The following is a 20538-nucleotide window of genomic DNA, read 5'->3' on the forward strand; positions in this document are numbered from 1 at the left end:
AAAAGAATTATAAAGAACAACAGATGAAGTGCTGCAAAGGGAAGGAAGCACCCCATGAGCTTTCATGTCTTCCAGAGTCCCTTTTCTGACCTGGGTTGGGGGCCTGCCCTCCTTTCTCATGGCACCTTGTGTTCACGCTAAGTTCTTATCTTTATTGTGGTGTTCTGTTTAGGTCGTTGTCTGATGTCTATGGCACCAGATTTGTATCTCTGGTAGCAGGTATTAGGTCTTACTCATCTTTGTATTCTCAGGATGCAGCACAATGTCTGGAACCTTGTGAGTGCTTCATAAACATTAGCTGAATAAACTACATAGGCACTTATTTCACGGTCATATTTATGTGTATTTTCTGAACGAGAAATTTTGTCAATTTATTATGATGCCAAATTTTAAGAGATGTACAATAATAACTCGACTAGTATAAAATTATGATTCTGATGAGAGTTATAAATGTTTACAAGGCGACTGAACCTGGGAATAATATTTAATGTGTACATCATGCCAGGCTGTTAGAGTGTTTAACGTTTTTGTTACTTTTTCAATTTCCACAAAAAACATATGAGATTGATAGAATTATTATTTCCACCCCAAAAGGGAGAAAACAGAAAAACTAGGACATGAACCCAGGTAATACTCTAAAATTTTTCTGTTTAACAGCTAGGCCACTTTATATTGCCATTGCTTATTAGTTGTTTATGATTTTATTTACTTATTTATTTATTTTGGCATGACTCCATAATGGCATCTTCTAGTGAAAACTCATAGAACCTTTTCCTGTTGCTTTGTTGCCCGGAACTTCCTTTTCGGGGAAGGAACTGGCTCTCTTAGAGGAACCCCAAGTATCTCGGGAAATTGCTGCCGTTATCCCTGAGCAGCCTCCAAAACGATGAGAAATTTGCTGGCACCATTTTTCTTTACTCACCATAATAACCAAGGACTCACATTGTAGATTTTTCCCCTAAATAAAGCTCAGGGGCACCTGGCAGGTGGTCGCAGCGATGGGGGTCTCGGCGGACTCGGCCCCGCAGCCTTCTCGGCGGCGAGACTACACTTCCCAGCGTTCCGTTCGTCTCCGCGGCCCCGGGAGGCGTCGGGCGGAGCCTACAGTCGCTCTGCGGGCCGTGAGGGTGGGAGCAGCCCGAGGCGGCCGGCGAGGCCCTCCGCACCCGCGCACCCCGAAATGGCTCGGAGGCCCGACGAGCAGCGAGGGGGCGCGCCCCTGCTCGCCGAAAGCCGGCCCGACGCGGAGGTTAAGCTCATTCTGTACCACTGGACGCATTCCTTCAGCTCTCAAAAGGTAAAGGCCGCGCCTGCAGAGGTCGGCGCGGATCGGATTTCAGCACCCGGACAGCTCCCTCCGGGCCCGCCCCGGGCCGCCCGCGCCGCCCGCGCGCCCAGAAACCAGCCCAGCCCCGGCGGGCGCGCTCCCGGGGCAGGAACGCTCCTTGGTGGGAGCAGGGAGAATCCGTTGTGAGGTGGAAGGCTGTGACTCAGGCACTGCCACTCAAGAAATGCGACGGAAAAGCATCGCTTTCAGCATGTGGCCTGGAGGCCTTGCGCTCTGGGCCCTGGGGAATGAGGCCGAGGGAAGCGCTTTCCTGCCCCCGCACAATCTACAGTCGCTTCCTTGACTCTTTCTTGGATTCGCTCTTCAACAAGGGCTAAACTCCCCAAATTTCATGTTCTTGTCTGGGGAGGACGCATAATTAGCTTAAAGAACAGTGGTGACGACGACGGTAACTGTATAATGAATACAGCCAGAGTCATTTTCATTAATTTTTTTTCTCTCCAATTCATCTAGATGGAGATGCTAGAATATATCCCCCTTGTTAATTCCAGGAGTATGAATCATTAGAAAGACTGTTGATAATGTTAATAATTAGGGAAACCCAGGGAAGTCACTTATTGAAAGCTTACATGTGTTGTAGTAACCAGTCTGAACTCTTCCAGGTGCGCTTGGTAATTGCTGAAAAGGCATTGAAGTGCGAGGAACATGATGTAAGTCTGCCCCTGAGTGAGCACAATGAGCCTTGGTTTATGCGTTTGAACTCAACTGGAGAAGTGCCTGTCCTTATCCACGGGGAAAACATAATTTGTGAGGCCACTCAGATCATTGATTATCTTGAACAGACTTTCCTGGATGGTAATGTTAAGGCTATTTGTGATTTTTGGATTTACTTTCAACAAAAATATGTGCTCCTTTTCTCCCTCTCCTTCACTCTCTCACTCTCTTTCACTCTCTCACTCTCCTCCTTTCTCTCTGGTTTTATGATGGTGATTTAGAGATTAAATATCTTTTCCATTTCCATAAGCAGACATATAAAATAAGCCAATAACAAATTTTGCATAAGGCAGTGTAACTCAAAAGAATTTTATGTACAGCTCAAATGTTAATGTGGAAACTTTTCTTTTAAATTTACTTGCAAAAACCCTGCAGGTGTGTGGTTTGTGTTGGTGATTTATTAGCCTTAAAGTAAATTCATAGTATTGATTCAAAATATGCACTGTGCAATCAATTTCATCTAATCTACCAAATGGTTCTATCTTAAAAACAATAAGAAGAAAAAAGAGGAATACATCTTAGACAAGGGAAAATAAGAAGATTAGTATACTTTGAGTTCTTTGCCCCAGTTACTTCTGAATAATTTGAATCATCTTTACTAAGGAATTATAGGGCTTAAATTTGTATAGTTTTTTTAAGTAATCATTTATTGACAGCTTGTTATGTGCCAGTCATTTTGTAATTTCTATTCAGTCTTCAAAATAACTTAGGGTAGAATAGTTATTGCCATTTTATATGTGAGGAAAGAGAAATAAGAGTTGTCCATAGTAATATAGCTGTTGTATGGCAGAGTCTTTTATATTATACCAGCTGTCTCCCATAGTCTTTGCCACTTACATATTATCTTGTTTGTTAGTAATAATTCTTTGAGGTGAACTGTAGCCTCAATGATTTGCCCGAGATCATTACACAGCTGATCATCAGCAGAGCTGAAAACAGAACATGGTGCTCCAAGGTTTTAGCTCAGTGCTCTTCTAAAATGAAGCTGCATGAGATCCAGTCACTTTTCACCAGCTACCAGTTCATATTTGTTCGTATTTATTGGGCAGGATGAAACTGGAATCTAGCCCCAAATTCAGGAAGCTGAGAAAGGAAATTACTAGGACCAGAAAACTCTGAGGTACTTAGAAAAAAAATGAGTATACGACCTAAATAGTGTGGGCAGAAGCCCAGGAAATTAGATTAATAAGGGGCTGCCCCTATTTTTAAGTGTTAGCTACTTAGGATTGTAATTGGAGGTTCTGATTAATGGTGGCCTTGGTCAAAACTAAAGATTTTGATGAATTATTTTTTTTCTTCACTATTACTTGCTATCCCTTTTAAGTTTATATGGTGGGGACAGTACAGTACTGAAAATGGTTAATTTATTTAAAATGACTTTTCTCAATCTTGAGCTTTTTGGAAATGGATAAGTATGTTTAATAGTAATTTATATTTCTTGAGAGAAGTGATTGTAATGTGAACAAACATAATTTTGTAAGAAATCTCTTTTAAATGGTCAAAGCTTTAAAATGACATAATAAATGGAAAATCATATTTAAATCTTTAGTAGCATTGTTGTACTACAGCTCCTACTGTCATCATTCCCCTTCACCTCCTTTTCCTCCTTTACACCTTCACCTTATACTGTTTTTCTTCTAAGAAATCTGATGATATAAAGTATGATTCTTTACAACATAGTATTGTTACTGTTACTAGGTTTTTAAAATTTTTTTAGGTGTTCCATTTTGCTATTAGTATACATAATAACAAAACTCATACATTCTGGGTCCTGCTATATTATATTTAAATAAACAAAGGAAATGCTAAGTTGTCCTTTTGATTACTATTTATTTAATTAGAGAAGGTACTGCAGACTGAATGATAGGATGGAAATATGAAAACTACAGACTGAGTTTTTATAATAAGTAAGCAGTCAAGAGTTCTAGCTTTTAGTCTGATGATTCCATTAACTTGTTGAATGTTTTTAGTTACTAGATTTCTGTTTGTCTTTTGGATTATTTGAGGCAGTTTTATCAGTTGCAGAGAAAAAACACCTCCAGCCAGGCTGGGTGCGTTGGCTCACGTCTATAATCCCAACACTCTGGGAGGCCTAGGTGGGAGGATTGCTTGAGCTCAGGAGTTCAAGACCAGCCTGAGCAAGAGCAAGAGCCTGTCTCCATTAAAAATAGAAAATCTCTGTGGCATTGTGGCGGGCACTTGTGGTCCTTGGTACTCAAGAAGGATCTCCTGAGCCCAGAAGTTTGAGGTTGCTGTGAGCTGTAATCATTGTACTCTACCCAAGGCAAGAGTTAGACTCTGTCTCAAAAAAAAAAAAAAGTTAAACCAAGTCAATTCAACCAATTTCAGTCTATTTCCTGCAGAGTAGTCATTCAATTGGAAAGGACTAAAAAAAAAAAAAAAATTAAGAATAAGAAACCTAAAATTTACCATAGACAGGATGACAACAAGGGAATAATAATTACATAAATCAAGGATAGTCTCTCTATAAGTCAAGATGAAGTTTATCTCAGAGTAATCTTTAAGAATTCATGGAAGAATAGGGAAAAAGCTAGACAAGTGATAGACCAATGTCATCTCAGTGTCAAAGACAGGGAAGGGGAATTCAACCAGCCCTTGCTATTTAAAGTGTGTTCCATCCACCAGCAGCACTGACATCACCTGGCAGTTTGTTAGAAATGCAGGATCTTAGACCTCACTCTAGGTCCATTGACTTGGAATCTTTGTTTTAACAAGAGCCCCAGGTGATTCATAGGTACATTAAAGTTTGAGAATACTGCTAGAGATTAGTGTTTGAACTTTAGGCACTGCTCTAAATTACTGATTTTATTTTATTTTATTTTATTTATTTTTTTTCTTTTTGGTGCCGTGACTCGGATTTTAAATCTGGCAGAATTCTAGAATAGGTTGTCAAAAGTTTTTTAACTATGTATTTTAAGTTTTTGAATATCTCAGGAAAAGGAACCAGCTTAAGTTTTGCATTACTGGAGAATGTCATTGACACTTACAAAAATTTGCATTATGTGCCAGGCATGGTCTAGATATAGTTTATCTTGATTTAAGTGGAGCATTTGAAATTACTTCACATAATATACCCTTATGGAATAAAGGAGCAAATATGGCTAGAAGATAGGAATGCACATTTGAAGATGAATAAGCTACCATATTGAAATATTTACACATTTCTATTTGAGGGGTTCGTCCAGGATATGAACCCGATATTTACACATTTCTTATACAAAGTTGACCCTGCAGCTATAGGCTCTCATTTTACTTAGGATATTTTTTAATCATACTCATGTTTAATGTTTCAAATAACTTGTATAGCACTGTAAGTATCAAAGTCAGAAACAGTGTCTATCTTATTAAAAGCTGTATTCCCAATGCCTTAATAAATATTATGAATTATTAAAATGAATTATTGAAATAGATGTCTGCCTGGATAGGAATCCCTTGTGGTGTTTGTATAGGCTTCTGTTCTCTGACTTGAGCCTAACAATTACGTAAATGACTTGAATAAAGATATAAGTACTGTTACTTTTGTAAGTGACAGAAAAGCTGGGGTGGTTAAGATGATTGTCTTACAAAACATTTCTCATGGAACAATAATAAAATGGAAAAATAAGATAAAGTCTAACAAAGCTAAATGCAACATGTGAATTTTGTTTTTAAAAATCATCTGTATTAAAGGAGGATGGATGTTGATGTCAGGTTTTTCGAAAATTGTAGGTTCTGGGCAGCACCTGTGGCTCAAGGAGTAGGGCGCTGGTCCCATATGCTGGAGGTGGCGGGTTCAAACCCAGCCCCGGCCAAAAACCACAAAAAAAAAAAAGAAAATTGTAGGTTCTATATAGATCAGGATGAGTTGTAACATCTGCATTCTGGGCTGGTTGGAACATTTGGCATGTTTTCCAGGTGTGGATGGATCTTTGAGGAATGTTGACAAGTTAGAATGGTTAAGTGGATGGTTTTCATGAGATGTATAGTTGCCAATGGTTGTGATAGGAGACTTAATTAAGTGTAGCGTTTGTCTAAAGATCAGAATGTGGTGAACTGGCATCTCCTTTGTTTTTATTTGCTATCTACCCCCAGCTGGGGATTAGACAGTTCTCAAGTTTCCTCAAGCTTTTTCTATATTACTATTTATATATTTACATCCTTGTACTTTTGAGATAATCCATTAAATAATTGGTAGTTTGGCTGGAGAAAGTTGACAGCCAGAAGAATCGTTTTCAAATCTTAGCATGAGATAATACATTTTTAAGTTGGATAATGACTATGTTTGATTTTTTTTTTTTTAAAGCAATCATGGAAGAATGATGTAGACATGAATGGTATTCCTGAGGGCAAAATTTAGACCAACAGAGGAATTTAGAAATACTCAGTTGCCCAACTGAAAGCTGTCCAAGGGCTATCTCTTCATTCATTCTTCCAGTAAACCATTTTTGGATATTAATTAGGTCCTGGGATGCTTCAGAGATATTTCAAAGATCCCAAATCATTGTTGATTTACAAAGATAATTTCTTTCTATAAGTTCGATAGTAATTCCAACCCTGTCCTTAATGTATATCTATTCTGTTATTCCTATTTAGTTTTATAGACTGTTTTTCATATACATGATAGCTTTTTCAATCTGGGCCTGTAACAAAGAATAGTTGTATTAGTTGTCACATCCACTCAGGAACAGTGGATGTGACAAGGTGAATATGCACATTAATATGGATCTTAAAATTTAGCCATTTCTTGTATTATTTATCATCTCTTTCAATAAATTTTATTTCAGATGTTAGTCAAAAATATGAAATAGCTATTAAATACTAGAACATATATTACTACCAAATAACTTGGTGGCAGCCTGTAATTAAGGGTGATGTATGGTGAATAATGAATTTTGGTAATTTAATATATAACAGTTCTCTAAGAATCATGTCCATATCTTTTAAACTTAAAGAAGTTTTAGGAAACAGAATTTAGTTTGGAAATAATCAAATTATTCTGGTATGACAATAAAATCACATATAAGTCTGATTAGGAGATAGAAATTTATATTTACAATTTTGTCAGTATTATTGAAATTCAAAAGTACCATTTTAAAAAGAACATTAATTCCACGCTTGTAACTCTAGCACTCTGGGAGGCTGAGGTGGGTGGATTGCTTGAGCTCACAAGTTCAAGACCACCCCATTTCTACTAAAAATGAAAAACTGAGGCCAGGGAATTGCTTGAGCCCAGGAGTTTGAGGTTGCTATAAGCTGTGATGCCATGGTACTCTACTAAAGTTGACAAAGTGAAACTCTGTCTCAAAAATAAAATAAAAACAAATAAAAAGAACATTAATTCTAAAGTCATGCTTAAACATAGTTATGTATTTAAGTTGTGTATTATTGAGGAAATACTGTATTTCATTTCATGTATGTCCGTAAGTTTATTCAACTTATATGTAAGTTGGATCATATGTCTTTTAGCACAACTACTGAAATTTCAGATTAGCAGGAAGTGTGGAGAAAATGATCTATGGTTAGGAAAAGAAAATGAGTCTTTAAAGCTAATGATTTTAAGCAACTAAAAGTTGCTTTTAAAAGTAATATTTAAAGAATTCTTTGTGAGTCCCAGATAAGTAGGGGTATTACAACACACAGGCCCTAGTTCTATATTATGTGTATCCAATAACTGGAGAAAACTGTCTATAGAGGACTTTTTGCCTCTTTTGTTGCCTATGTTTCTGTTAAAACTCTTAATTATACCAATTAGAAGTAGTCAAACATTTAATGTATAGTATATAACATTTATTGAAAATAATGTACAAATTTGTGTCCCAGAAAATCATGAATGCATATAGTGAATTTACATAATTTGACACCATGCTTCCCCCCGATTTGTATTTAAATGGAAGCTTATGCTTTTGAACCCCTAATTTGTTTATTTAATTTTTGCTCTTAGGGAAATCAAATGTAGAGTGTGTGTGTGTTTTAATGGCTCAGAGACATTGTTATTATGGTCAGTAGTACAAAGACTTGAGATTATACAGGACCATTTGTCTCAGTTAAATGGCTGCAGAATACTTTTATTGTTTCTGATTTTTTTTGTTGTTGCTTTTTGTTTCTCCTGCTGTTTATTATTTTTCTGTATTATGTCGTTCTGCCTATTTATAATTTGCTCCCTAAATTTATATGTAATACAAGACCTTCTTTGTGCCTTACTCAGTTTTTCTAAGAAGTTAAGTCTTGTGCTAGCTCATTTATTTTTTTTTTTTATCTTTCTAGCTTAGTCAGCACGCCTGGCAATCCACTGTTGTAACTCCATTCTCCATTGCTGGCGCCTCCTCTCATTACCTGCTTCTTAAATTCCCTGATTCCCTGTCCTTCCTCTGTTTACCCTTTATTGCTTCCCTACTCCTGATTGAGATAGATTACTGGGAAAACATTCTTGTTGGTAATATGATAAAGAGCTGTATGATAGGACTAGAAAATAAAATAGGATGGGATAGGACTAGAAAATAAAATAGGATAGATGGGATGTATAATTCAAAGGACATTCCCAGTTGTCTTTTGAAAAACTATTTCCAGAGGCAGTGGTCACTGCTGTGCTTAGGTGTGAGGAGGAGGGTGATGGCACAGTGCCCGTGTGACACTAAACATTGTGTCTTTGACGTGCACAAGGAGGGAAAGTGTGATGGAAGGGAACTTGGGTTTGGTGAGGGTCCTATGCCCCACTTGATAAAATACTTCAGGAAGTAGATAGTAATGGCACACTGAATAGGAGAAAATTATTCTCATGGATTTAAACATTTGTTCTCCTTTGAAGAATTCAGGGTTGGCCAGAGGGAACTTCTCCAGAAAGCAATTAGACATTTGTTTGTTTTTTTTTTTTTTGTAGAGACAGAGTCTCACTTTATGGCCCTTGGTAGAGCGCCGTGGCCTCACACAGCTCACAGCAACCTCCAACTCCTGGGCTTAAACAATTCTCTTGCCTCAGCCTCCCGAGTAACTGGGACTACAGGCACCCGCCACAATGCCCGGCTAAGCAATTAGACATTTTTTCTTGCTGTCATTCACTTCACTGGGAAGGAGGTGGTATTCTCTTCTGGAGAAAAGCCGCCGGGCCTGGCAGCCTGGCACCAGAGAGCAGCCAGAGCCAGTAGCCATAGATTTGACCATTTGAGAAGCATTTGAAAATTCAGTTCCAGTTTTGGTTATCAACCTGAGATTCCTAGACCTTTAAAGCAGTGGTTCTTGAACTTTTTGGTATTAGGACCCCTTTATGTTAAAAATTATTGAGGACCCCCAACAACTTTTGTTTATGTGGGTCATAGCTTTTAATATTTATCACTTAGAAATTAAAACTATGAAAAATTTAAAACATCATAATACTCAAGTACACATTTCATTAGCTGTCAGAGTGATGGAGTTCCACTTTTCCTGTAGCCTCTGGAAAATTCTTCTATACACTTGAGAGAGAATAAGAGTGGAAAAGCAATTAATATCTCAGTACTACTGTAAAATAGCTTTGACTTTGTGGATCCTCTGAAAGTGTCTTGGGGAAGACCACTTTGAGAATTGTCACTCTTAGGCATTTATGGGTAGAATTCAGTTGATTGGAGCTATTTTGTTAGGAACAATTGTATCTTTATTTTCACTAATTTCTGACAGAAATTTATCATTTCCTTCTATTACCAATGTGGGCATACTCCATAGCAACATCAGGAATGACTGTGACGTTGTTACCAGTAGAGATCACAGATGTTTTCACAGCATATTAAGTTACAGATTTCTTAATACTTGGAAATCATGGTAATCAGACCTAGATTTTGATAATATGTTAATAAATAGGCATGCATATCAACATTTTATAATTTAAAATTATTTTGATCATTATGTTTTAATATCAATTTCCTTTGCAATCCTGTGTCATACATTTTATGCACTTAAGGAACATAGCAGTTTTGAGGTCAGTGGCACATGAAAGGTAAAGAACTTAGAATTTCAAGGTTTCCAGTCCATCATCCACATGGAGATGTCTACCATGCATTGGTTGAGGTCCTAGTGATATACTGAGGTCCTGAAAAGTGAATCTGAAGTTCCTGTTAGGTCTGCATTGCTTAGAGTCTGGGTTTCACATGCATGATGACTTACCTGCCTCCTTCCACATGAGATCAGCAGTAAAGTGCACACTAGTTGAGTAAATTCAGTTGGGGAGCAGCATGGAGCTGATGCTTCATTCTTGGTTATCCTAACACAGCCTTCAGAATTGAACTCTCGTGCAGGGAATTAGACATTTGCCTACTGGTTTGAGGAGCAATCCATCTTCTTTCTTCTTAAAGAGTCAGAAATAGCTTGCTGGCTTAAAAGCTTGTTCTACTTTGTCTGGCATTATGAGATCTTGCCTGAAATGTTCTATTGATGGCAACCAACTCTGAATTATCAAAACTTACAAAGAAGAGATGCTCAAAGGATTATAAATTAAATAACTCAAACTAAGAGATAAATAGAGTTAAGGCTGTTCTAGTTGCTGGTTGTAATAAGCTAGCTGGCATTTTCCAGGGGCAGTTTGAGAGCCGGAGGTAGTAAGTGAACCTGAAGAACATAGCCCTGACCTTTGGGGTGCATCCTGCACTTTTGCGGTTTGGAGATGGTCTCTGGAATGTAAAGCCTTTGGAGATGCTGTGAGGGCGTAATAAAACAGCCATTCCATTGGGGGTCAGATGCCTTTAGTTCTTGTTCTGCCTCTAATCATGTGTGGGACCTGGGAAGAACTTGTCAGCCACTTACCTCATTGTACTCATTAATAACTGGAAATTTGGGATATGTTCATTAACTATAATTTATTAAACACTTTTTTATCAAATATTAGGCACTGGGGTGTAACAGAGAGCAAGACATGGTCACTGGCCTTATGAAGTCTATACTTTAGCACATGAGCATTTATTTTCCAGAGAAAAATTTCTAGGAATTCCTGGGGAAAGTGCAACTGTGGTATTTGAATAAAGGCCTTTCCCAATCTATACAGATTGTCATTTCACATTCATGTGGTATTAGCAAGGTTACTCTTGGTGGTGGTTGGCAACTGGAAAAGAGTGGCTCATGATTATCTTGTTATATAAGTCTTCATTCACTTAACCAGCCTTTGCTGGGGGCTTAAAGTGTGCAAGGGACTGTGTTACACCCTGGATCCTAGATTCCTTTTCCTGGAGATGGTTCATGGGACAAAAATGTACAAACAATGAATTGCAGTGTGATGAGGGATATGCTAGAGTCTGCACAAAGTACGCAGGTGCACAGAGGAAGGCACGTCGCAGCCAGTCAGCTGTTGGCACTTGCGCGAGGCCAGGGAAGGCTTCATGGAAGATGTGTTCTAGACATCTGTACCTTGAGGGTTGAGTAGCAGTTTGCAAGGCGAAGTGTGATCATGGTTTGGGGTCTGGAGACTTCATCTTTTGAATGTGTTAATATGTTGAACATGTTAATTATGAAGGCTTAAGGTTCTTGTTTTTACTTTTGGATGTGACAAGTCATTTGTAACTTTTTCTCCAACATTTGTGCGTGTGTTGTAGAAAGAACACCCAGGTTAATGCCGGATAAAGGAAGCATGTACTACCCCCGGGTGCAGCATTACCGGGAGCTGCTCGACTCCTTGCCGATGGATGCCTATACCCATGGCTGCATTTTGCATCCTGAGCTAACCGTTGACTCCATGATCCCAGCGTATGCCACCACGAGAATCCGCAGTATGTAAAATCTTAAAGATCTGGAATTTGTCTGAGTACCTTTTTATTCATTTTTGAGACCTGGTGTGTCACACAGTCATTGAGGGATGATTGGCAGTAGGGCTGTTGAGTTTGCTTCATGGACCTGCATGTTGCGGCTCAGTCCAGGAAGCAGTCAGATTAATCTGTGCTTTAGCCATTCAGCTGCACATTTATTGTCTCTGGGATCTCATTTGTCAGCTTTTGGCAATAAGGGCCAAGCTTGGGTAAAACTCAGAAGAGTGGCTTATAGAAAACTAGAGAACATAACGTATTATCATGAACATGAGAATACAGAAATCTGAAAAAATGGGATCTGCCCGGGATTATGGGCAACTGAGTTCACATTTCTGGTCCTTAGTTGTTTCATTATGTGAGGGGCTGGACCAGAGAGTGTCTAATCATAACTCTATCTCCGTGATAGGAGATTTATTGAGATTGAGTTGTTACAACCAGCTTTCCCCTTTTGGTATGAGGGTAGATTTATTGAGATTGAGTTGTTACATCCAGCTTTCCCCTCAGTGCATGAGGCATAGAGCAGATGGGGAAGTGCTTTATAGCAGTGGTCCCCAACTTTTCTGGCACCAAGAAGTGTTTTCTTGGAAGTCTGTTTTTCCACAGATGGTGGGGTTGGGGGAGGGTAGGATAGGACAGCAGATGGAGCTCAGGAGGTGATGTGAGTGGTGGGAGCGACTATAGATACAGATGAAGCTTCACTCGCTCACCCACCTGTCCCTCACCTTCTGCTAAGCTCCTGTTTCCTGACAGGCTGTGGACCAGAACCTTTTTGACACCAGGGACTGGTTTCATGGAAGACTGTATTTTCACAGACCAGGACTTGGCGATGGGGCGGGACAGGAGGCAGAGCTCAGGTGGTGATGCTGTGTAGCCTAGTTCCTAACAGGCCACGGACCAGCACCAGTCCTTGGTCTGGGGGTTGGGGACTGCAGCTTTATAGCCCGGGTGGTTGTGGATAGGAAGGTAAGGAAAGGTTGCAGTTGTCAGACTCTAGGGGTGTTTGAAACACTCAAACCCAGGCCTTCCAAATCCAGAAACCATGTTTTTCCATGACGTCTTACCTCACCTTTATCATTCTCTTATTCTGGTTATCTTTCTTCCTTTTGATATGCCCCCTGCTCTCCCCTCTTCCTCCCCTTCCCCTCCCTTCCTCTCACTTCCTTCCCTTTCCCCTCCTTCCCCTTCCCTTCTCCTCCTTTCCCCTCCTTCCCCTCTCCTGCTTCACTGCTCCCTTTCCCTCCCTTCCCCTAACCCCTTCCCCCTTCCATCCCTTCCTCTCCCTTCCCTTCACCCCTTCTCCCTTCCCCATCCCTTCTCTTCTCCTCCCTTCCTCTCCTCTTCCCCCTTCCCTCTCCCTTCCCTTTTTCTCCCTTCCCCTCCCCTCCCTTTCTCCTTCATCTCTCCCCTACCCGTCCCCTCCTCCTACCCCTTCCCTTCCCTCCCCTCTGCTCCCCTCCCTTCCACCCCTCCCTTTTTCTCCTCTCCCTTGTCCTGCTTCTCTCCAACCTCCTTTTCTTCATTAATACTCATTATGTGATTTGAAACAAGGGTTCTGACTGCAACTCTATCACCTATAGGTATTTTTTTTTTGAAGGCTTTTTCCTTCCTTTCATTATAGAAAACTTGAAAGCTCCCACTAAAAGCTTCTCATTTAGTTCTCACCCTGCATGGCAGACACTCTTATACTCTTATAGTTTTCTTTGAACTATAAGGTGAGGAAACTGAGGCACAGAGAGAGTAAGACCTAGGCGGAGGCAGGGCGTGTGCCCAGCTCTTGCTCTTATCATCAAGTTTCCTGGCTTCTCCTTGTTTTTGATATAGAAGGGAGAAAATAATTTTCTGTTTAAAAAAAATGTTTCATTATCAGGCCAAATTGGTAACACAGAGTCTGAATTGAAGAAACTTGCTGAAGAAAACCCAGATTTACAGGAGGCGTACATCGCAAAGCAGAAGCGACTTAAAGTAAGTGGCCCCGCTGCCCTGGGTTGACACACGCTGCTTGTGTTAAATGTCCTTATTGCAAAGCACCGTTACTTGGAGGGATCTTCTGTTAGATATTGCAGTTCACCAGCACATGTGACCTCTGGGTTATGGTCTACATTTAGGAAGAACTTTTTAAATCAGATTTGATATTCAAACTTGTCATCAGGCACCTAAAAAGCAGATATTGAGCATGCTGCTAGCCAGGGAAAGTTATAAAACATAAAAGCAAGGTAGTGAAATACTCTAGGAATCTGTTATTAAGGTATTAAACCACTTTCAGGCCTTGCTAGACCTGAGCCCCCCACATGTGGCACTGACCTGCTGTGCCCCCAGGAGCTCAGAGAGCCTTTCTCCCTCTGTTGATCTTTCCCCATGCTCAAACAACACATGCAAGCTCCTCCTTTGTTAAAAATGTAGCAAACAGTAACACTCCCAGTTCTCCCTCAACTTCCTTTATTCTTAGCTAACCAAGCAGCTGGAAGAAAGGAATGCCTGTTCCCAGTCACTATCCTGGCTGTGCACTGTGCTCACACTTCCTCCTCACCTGACCTTGCAGTTACTCATTTATTCCGGGATGCTGAAATTCCTTTTTCGAGTCAGGCGTGGCAGGTGGCCCTTCACGTCCCTCCCACTCTTTGCCCCATCTGGTCATCGGGTTTCACAGAAGCTTCCAGTGACAAGTGGGTCTGCTTCTGGGGAATTTCCACAGCTGGACTATTTCCCCTCGACTTTGCTCTTGTTTTAACAAAGTTATTCTATTTCTTCCCATTGTCTAAAATAGGTTTCAACTCTATGAGAGTTTATATGTACTTTTCTGTATCTAAATTTTTTTTTTTATAGGCGCAAATAACCTATTCATGTACTTTTTTGTCATTAGTCAAAGCTCCTTGATCATGACAATGTCAAATATTTGAAGAAAATTCTTGATGAGTTGGAGAAGGTCTTGGATCAGGTTGAAACTGAGTTGCAAAGAAGAAATGAAGAAACCCCAGGTAGGTTCTTATTTGTATTCTTTTTCTCTTTTCAATACCAGTATTTATGGAAACAGTCTGACATCTCACCAAACCCTTCTGTAATTTGCTTATAGTTGTTATTCATGGGTGGTTTTAATGGTGTTAGCAACAATGATACTGAATTCAGGAAAACCTGGGGGTCTAATTGTTACTCAGTCTGCATCTGTGTGGAATATGACTAGTGGAGGGTTTTTCTGCACAATTTAAACTGGTTGGGAGATCCTTACCTAAACCCATTTTACAAATTGTAATTGGATTGAATGACTTGTAGAATCTGCTGGAATGCCCCCTCTAGTTTTTTCTTTAAGCAGGGAAGCAACTTCTGATCTAAAGTCTAGAGTGGGGCGGCGCCTGTGGCTCAGTGAGTAGGGCGCCGGCCCCATATGCCGAGGGCGGTGGGTTCAAACCCAGCCCTGGCCAAACTGCAACAAAAAAATAGCCGGGCATTGTGGCGGGCGCCTGTAGTCCCAGCTGCTCGGGAGGCTGAGGCAAGAGAATCGCGTAAGCCCAAGAGTTAGAGGTTGCTGTGAGCCGTGTGACGCCACGGCACTCTACCCGAGGGCGGTACAGTGAGACTCTGTCTCTACAAAAAAAAAATAAATAAAGTCTAGAGTGAGGTCCAGCATGTGTGTATCTGTGGGCTGTCTGGTGAGTGTCCAGGTATTATCTCTGTGACCTCTTCAGGATTAAGCCATAGCTCAGGTGTATACATGCAAACCATGTGAGCTATTCTGACTATGGAATTGAAGAACATGTTACCTAAAACCTGCTTTATGAAAGCTCTTCTTTAAGGAAGTTACTAAGAGCTGTAGCCACAGAGTTATATTCAGCTGCAACTGTATGGATTTTCCTAAAGCACACCTCTTGATTTTCTAAAACAGAAGAAAGTATCTGTGAATTCCTCTCTCTAAGGGATTCTCAACTCATCAGAGTCCTTTACAAAATGATAGACAGACTTTAAGTTTAAGAGGCTCCCATTTTACAGAGGGACCTGGGTGGCTGGCAGACATTAAGCAAGTCTCTTTTAGCTTGGGGTACATTTATATGGACTTTTTTTTTTTTTTTTTTGGAAAGCATACTACTTGCTGAGTGCGGTTATCAAAACATACCACAGGCTTCAGGGTACATTTTGCTGTGCTCATGCTTGCCTTTCAGGCTGAGACCGCTGATGACACCAGCCTGTCTGTATGGTGCTTGCCCCTAATTCTCCATGTTCCTTTCTCTGATTAGAAGAGGGCCACCAGCCTTGGCTCTGTGGAGAATCCTTCACCCTGGCAGACGTCTCCCTTGCTGTCACATTGCATCGACTGAAGTTCCTGGGGTTTGCGAGGAGAAACTGGGGAAATGGAAAGCGACCAAACTTGGAAACCTATTACGAGCGTGTCTTGAAGAGGAAAACATTTAACAAAGTTTTAGGACATGTCAACAATATATTAATCTCTGCAGTGCTGCCAACAGCATTCCGGGTGGCCAAGAAAAGGGCCCCAAAAGTTCTTGGCACCACTCTTGTGGTTGGTTTGCTTGCAGGAGTGGGATATTTCGCTTTTATGCTTTTCAGAAGGAGACTTGGCAGCATGATATTAGCATTTAAACCCAGACCAAATTATTTCTAGTTTTGGGGGGATCTGGTAGTGACAGCTCATCAGCCATTCAGCTAGACCCTTGTCCACTCTTCCAGACCCAGTGAAGAATTATCCTGGGCAACTAGTCAACAGCATAATTTACTTTACTCTTTAGGTAGTTTATGTGGGAGGAGGAGGTCATGAAAATGTTTTTGTGTGCTGGCAACTAAGATTACTTATTTGTAAACCTCAACTAATTCACATGTGACGCATGTGCAAGGTCCAGATACGTAAACACCAAGAGATAGAGAATAGACCTTAAACTCAAAATGCCAAAGTTCTGGATTATTTTGGGGGAGAAGCGTATTTCTATGAGCAGACAGTAATAATAACTTGTGATTGAGACTATCTAGTCAAAAGAAGTTACCCTTGTCACAATGCACAGGGGGTTCAGATAGCAACTGGGCCCAGCATTGCTTCATTGTAACACTGCCAGCTTCAGGCAGAAATACGGGAGACAAAGGGACAAGGGAGAAGGAGAAGTGGAAGAATGAAGTCTGTACAGGGTAGAGCAGCAGAAAGTAACCTTTAGGTGCCTCCAGTGACAATAATGGCTACCTGTCCCCTTAGCAAGCAGCACATTTAACTACTTATGGCCACTGCCTGCACATATACTCCTATAATTAAGAAATCTTGGGAGCAGAGGACTAGGGAATCACTGGGACAACTGGGCTAGAAAGAACTTCAGACTTTATACATATAGCACCTCATTTGACCTCAGAGTTAATTCTAAATACTTCTGAATAACACTTATTGCTTTAGTAAGGTTGAGTGGTTTGGGATCATATGCCCCCTACATCATGTCTGCCTGGCATTTATGTGAAAGTCTTAAGTGGTATTACAATGGCTCTTTACTATTCTAGGAGGTCCCCACTTAGATGATGCCTGTGAGATATCACTCCTGTGGACCATTGCACACAGTCAGTGGGGGACTTCGCTGCTACAGCCTTCTTTATGCACATAGGTAGCATTGAGATGAATGTCCCAGCCAATCACTAGCCACTAGTAATGTGGCTGGGTAGTGGATATTTGGATGATTTTGGAGTACCAAATATGCTCATTCTTCATTTGGGGAGGCTGGTACATTCACACAAAAGCTTGTCCAGGCCTTGCATCTGTTTCTGATCATTATTAAAGCCTTGTTAAAGAAAAAGGTCTAGTCTTAGTCCTTGGCAAGTAGTTTAGGAAAGATGGTGGATAGATAGTTAAGCCCACCTGTATTCATTTTTATGTATGTCTAGGCACAATGGGGAGTACCTCAGTTCATCTGGAAGGGACAATCCCCATGTATCATATGAACCACCAGGGAACTGCAACATATGGTCCATGCTCAGAGAAGGTCTGTCTTAGTAACAAGAAGGTGGTTTCTCTGGAGCTGGCCAGAAAGGCCTTGGAAATAGCTTCAGTTGGGCAGCTTGTATAGAGATGATGAGCAGAGGTTCCAATGAACAATAAAAGCTTGTTTGGCTATATCATATGGGCTGTGGAAAATAGCCAAAGAACATACTGACTTTTTCATTAGCAGGAAAGAATCATTCCTGGGAATCAATGAGTTGTTTTTTGATATATGTATCTCTCTATATATATTTTTTTGCAGTTTTTGGCCGAGGCTGGGTTTGAACCCCTCACCTCTGGCATATGGGGCCAGCGCCCTACTCCTTTGGGCCACAGGCTGCACCCAACAATGAGTTTTTGATGGTAAAACAATTCGATAACTCCATTTTGATTCTACTATTCCATTTCATGATAGAATTATATTAGAAAATCTTGACGAACTAGACATGCCCTTATAATAAATTAATAACACCTTCAGAGTAATCTCAATTCAAGAATAATTAATAGACTGGAAACTTTTATAATGTATTAATTTTGAGCACCAGTGTGTCTTCTGATGGAGTGTCTCAATCTGTTGCTGGGACATTCCAGTACATGTGTTGATAAAAGAGAATTGATTATTTAGTAATTCATAGTGTTTTACAATTCCTTATGTCACCCTGTTAGAAACAAGTACTGAGACATGAAGAAAACAAGATTACATTTTTATAAAAATCTGCACAGGTTATTTATCTGTGAAAGAAAAAAGATTAGATGATAGGGTTGGATTTTCCTGAAATTTATATTATTACCATATCAGAAGGAATCTACTAGAAAGTGTTTATAATTTCTTATACAGGTTCATTGGAAATACACTTATGTCAATATTAAAGGCAATAGTGGTGGCAATTTTACTTGTTTCATGGAGACTCAAGTTTATGCTTTGTTTAGCAGGGAGATAATAACCACTAGATGTCGCTGTTCACCCAGTAGTCTAAGATTGGGTGTTTTTTTTTCCTTTCAGAAAACCTGAAATGTTGCGAGCAAAGATAAATATTAATTACCTTAGTTTTTGAAATGGGGGCATCTTCATCAGATTTTTCATCTGTGAAATAAAAAGCTTGTGACGAAGGTAATTGATATCTAATGATTTGGAAGGGATAGTAGTACCACTCAACATCAAGCTAAAGAGTTGACATGCGCTAGTAGCTAAATAGGCACTTTTATGTATTTTCTTTTTAATGATCATTGTAACTAGACAAAGTGTTTCTCTATTTTTAAAATTTGCATAAATATCACAATTAGAAAAATGCCTGAGGTATTAATGTTATGTTGGCTATTTATGTAAACACACATAAACACTATTTTGCAATTACATGTCTTTTGAATCCATTTTTTTCTTAATAGCAGATAGTTGTAAATTGCTTGCTCAAACTTTAGTAATTATTCCTATTGACACCCAAATTGTAGTTTTTTTGGTGTTGTTGAATGTAATAGATCAAGATACTATATTGCCTGTAAGTTCAATAAACATAATTGGAAAATAAATATAAACCCTAAAACAAAGTACTCATTTTGTAATCTTTTGGGGAAAACAGATGTATTTATTTATTTTTTAATTTACAATCAAAGGATCATGAAGTAATTAGAAAGGGTACTATAAGCAAGTTACGTATTCAAGATATTTAGCTATTGGATGCCATATTATCCTTATAAAAATCACTGATGCACAATTTATTTAAATATGTAAAATTATATAGTTAAAATGATTGTCAGCCTAAATAATAACATGTTGATCCTGGTCTTCAAAGTACCTCTTTTGTAGCCAGCAACCTGGCAGGTGAGATCGTCAAAATGAGAAGTACTAAGAGTATGTATCTTTGAAAAATAGTCTTTTTACTCCCATTTGATCCTGCAATCCCATTACTGGGCATCTACCCAGAAGGAAAAAAATCCTTTTATCATAAGGACACTTGTACTAGACTGTTTATTGCAACTCAATTTACAATCGCCAAAATGTGGAAACAGCCTAAATGCCCACCAACCCAGGAATGGATTAACAAGCTGTGGTATATGTATACCATGGAATACTATTCAGCCATTAAAAAAAATGGAGACTTTACATCCTTCGTATTAACCTGGATGGAAGTGGAAGACATTATTCTTAGTAAAGCATCACAAGAATGGAGAAGCATGAATCCTATGTACTCAATTTTGATATGAGGACAATTCATGACAATTAAGGTTATGGGGGGGGGGAAGCAGAAAGAGGGACGGAGGAAGGGGGGTGGGGCCTTGGTGTGTGTCACACTTTATGGGGGGCAAGACATGATTGCAAGAGGGACTTTACCTAACAATTGCAATCAGTGTAACCTGGCTTATTGTACCCTCAATGAATCCCCAACAATAAAAAAAGAAAAAAAAAAAAACGTTAAAAAAAAAAGAAAAATAGTCTTTTTACATATTTTCTGGGTTTCAAATATTATATTTGTATTTACTTTCGACATAGCTAATTCTCTTTATTGCATATGAATTATGAATATACACATTACCATTTGCATTTCTAACCTTGGTAAGCTTAGCCATTATTGTATTCATCAAATAGAAATTGATTACTTTTCATTTTGCATTTAACAAAATTAAATGGAAGTCTAATTTACTTTCTCTGAGTTTATAAACAAGAACAGAAAGCAATAATAATGAATACTCTTAGAAAGTCAAGTGCATTTATAACTGTAGTCTGCTCAGAAAATAATTTTTAAAAGCACCACGGTGAAGACATA

General features: G+C 39.5%; 1 protein-coding gene across 6 annotated transcripts in view; it reads left to right on the top strand.

The window, feature by feature from the left end:
• Positions 1-19993, top strand: part of GDAP1 (ganglioside induced differentiation associated protein 1) — a 49569-nt gene extending 29576 nt beyond the window's left edge. For 3 of the 6 annotated variants that reach the window (XM_053559164.1, XM_053559166.1, XM_053559168.1), the window contains 4 exons: positions 11614-11787; positions 13691-13785; positions 14684-14798; positions 16050-19993. In XM_053559164.1, the coding sequence (XP_053415139.1) occupies positions 11631-11787; positions 13691-13785; positions 14684-14798; positions 16050-16432 (750 nt within the window). In that variant the 5' untranslated portion in view covers positions 11614-11630 and the 3' untranslated portion in view covers positions 16433-19993. Of the gene's footprint in view, positions 1-1104; positions 1298-1950; positions 2144-11613; positions 11788-13690; positions 13786-14683; positions 14799-16049 lie in introns of those variants that run through there. The other 3 variants (XM_053559162.1, XM_053559165.1, XM_053559167.1) reach the window with 3 other exon arrangements.
• The last annotated feature ends 545 nt before the right edge of the window (positions 19994-20538 follow it).

This window comes from Nycticebus coucang, chromosome 13 (assembly GCF_027406575.1).
Source record: "Nycticebus coucang isolate mNycCou1 chromosome 13, mNycCou1.pri, whole genome shotgun sequence".
Classification (NCBI taxonomy): Eukaryota; Metazoa; Chordata; class Mammalia; order Primates; family Lorisidae; genus Nycticebus; species Nycticebus coucang.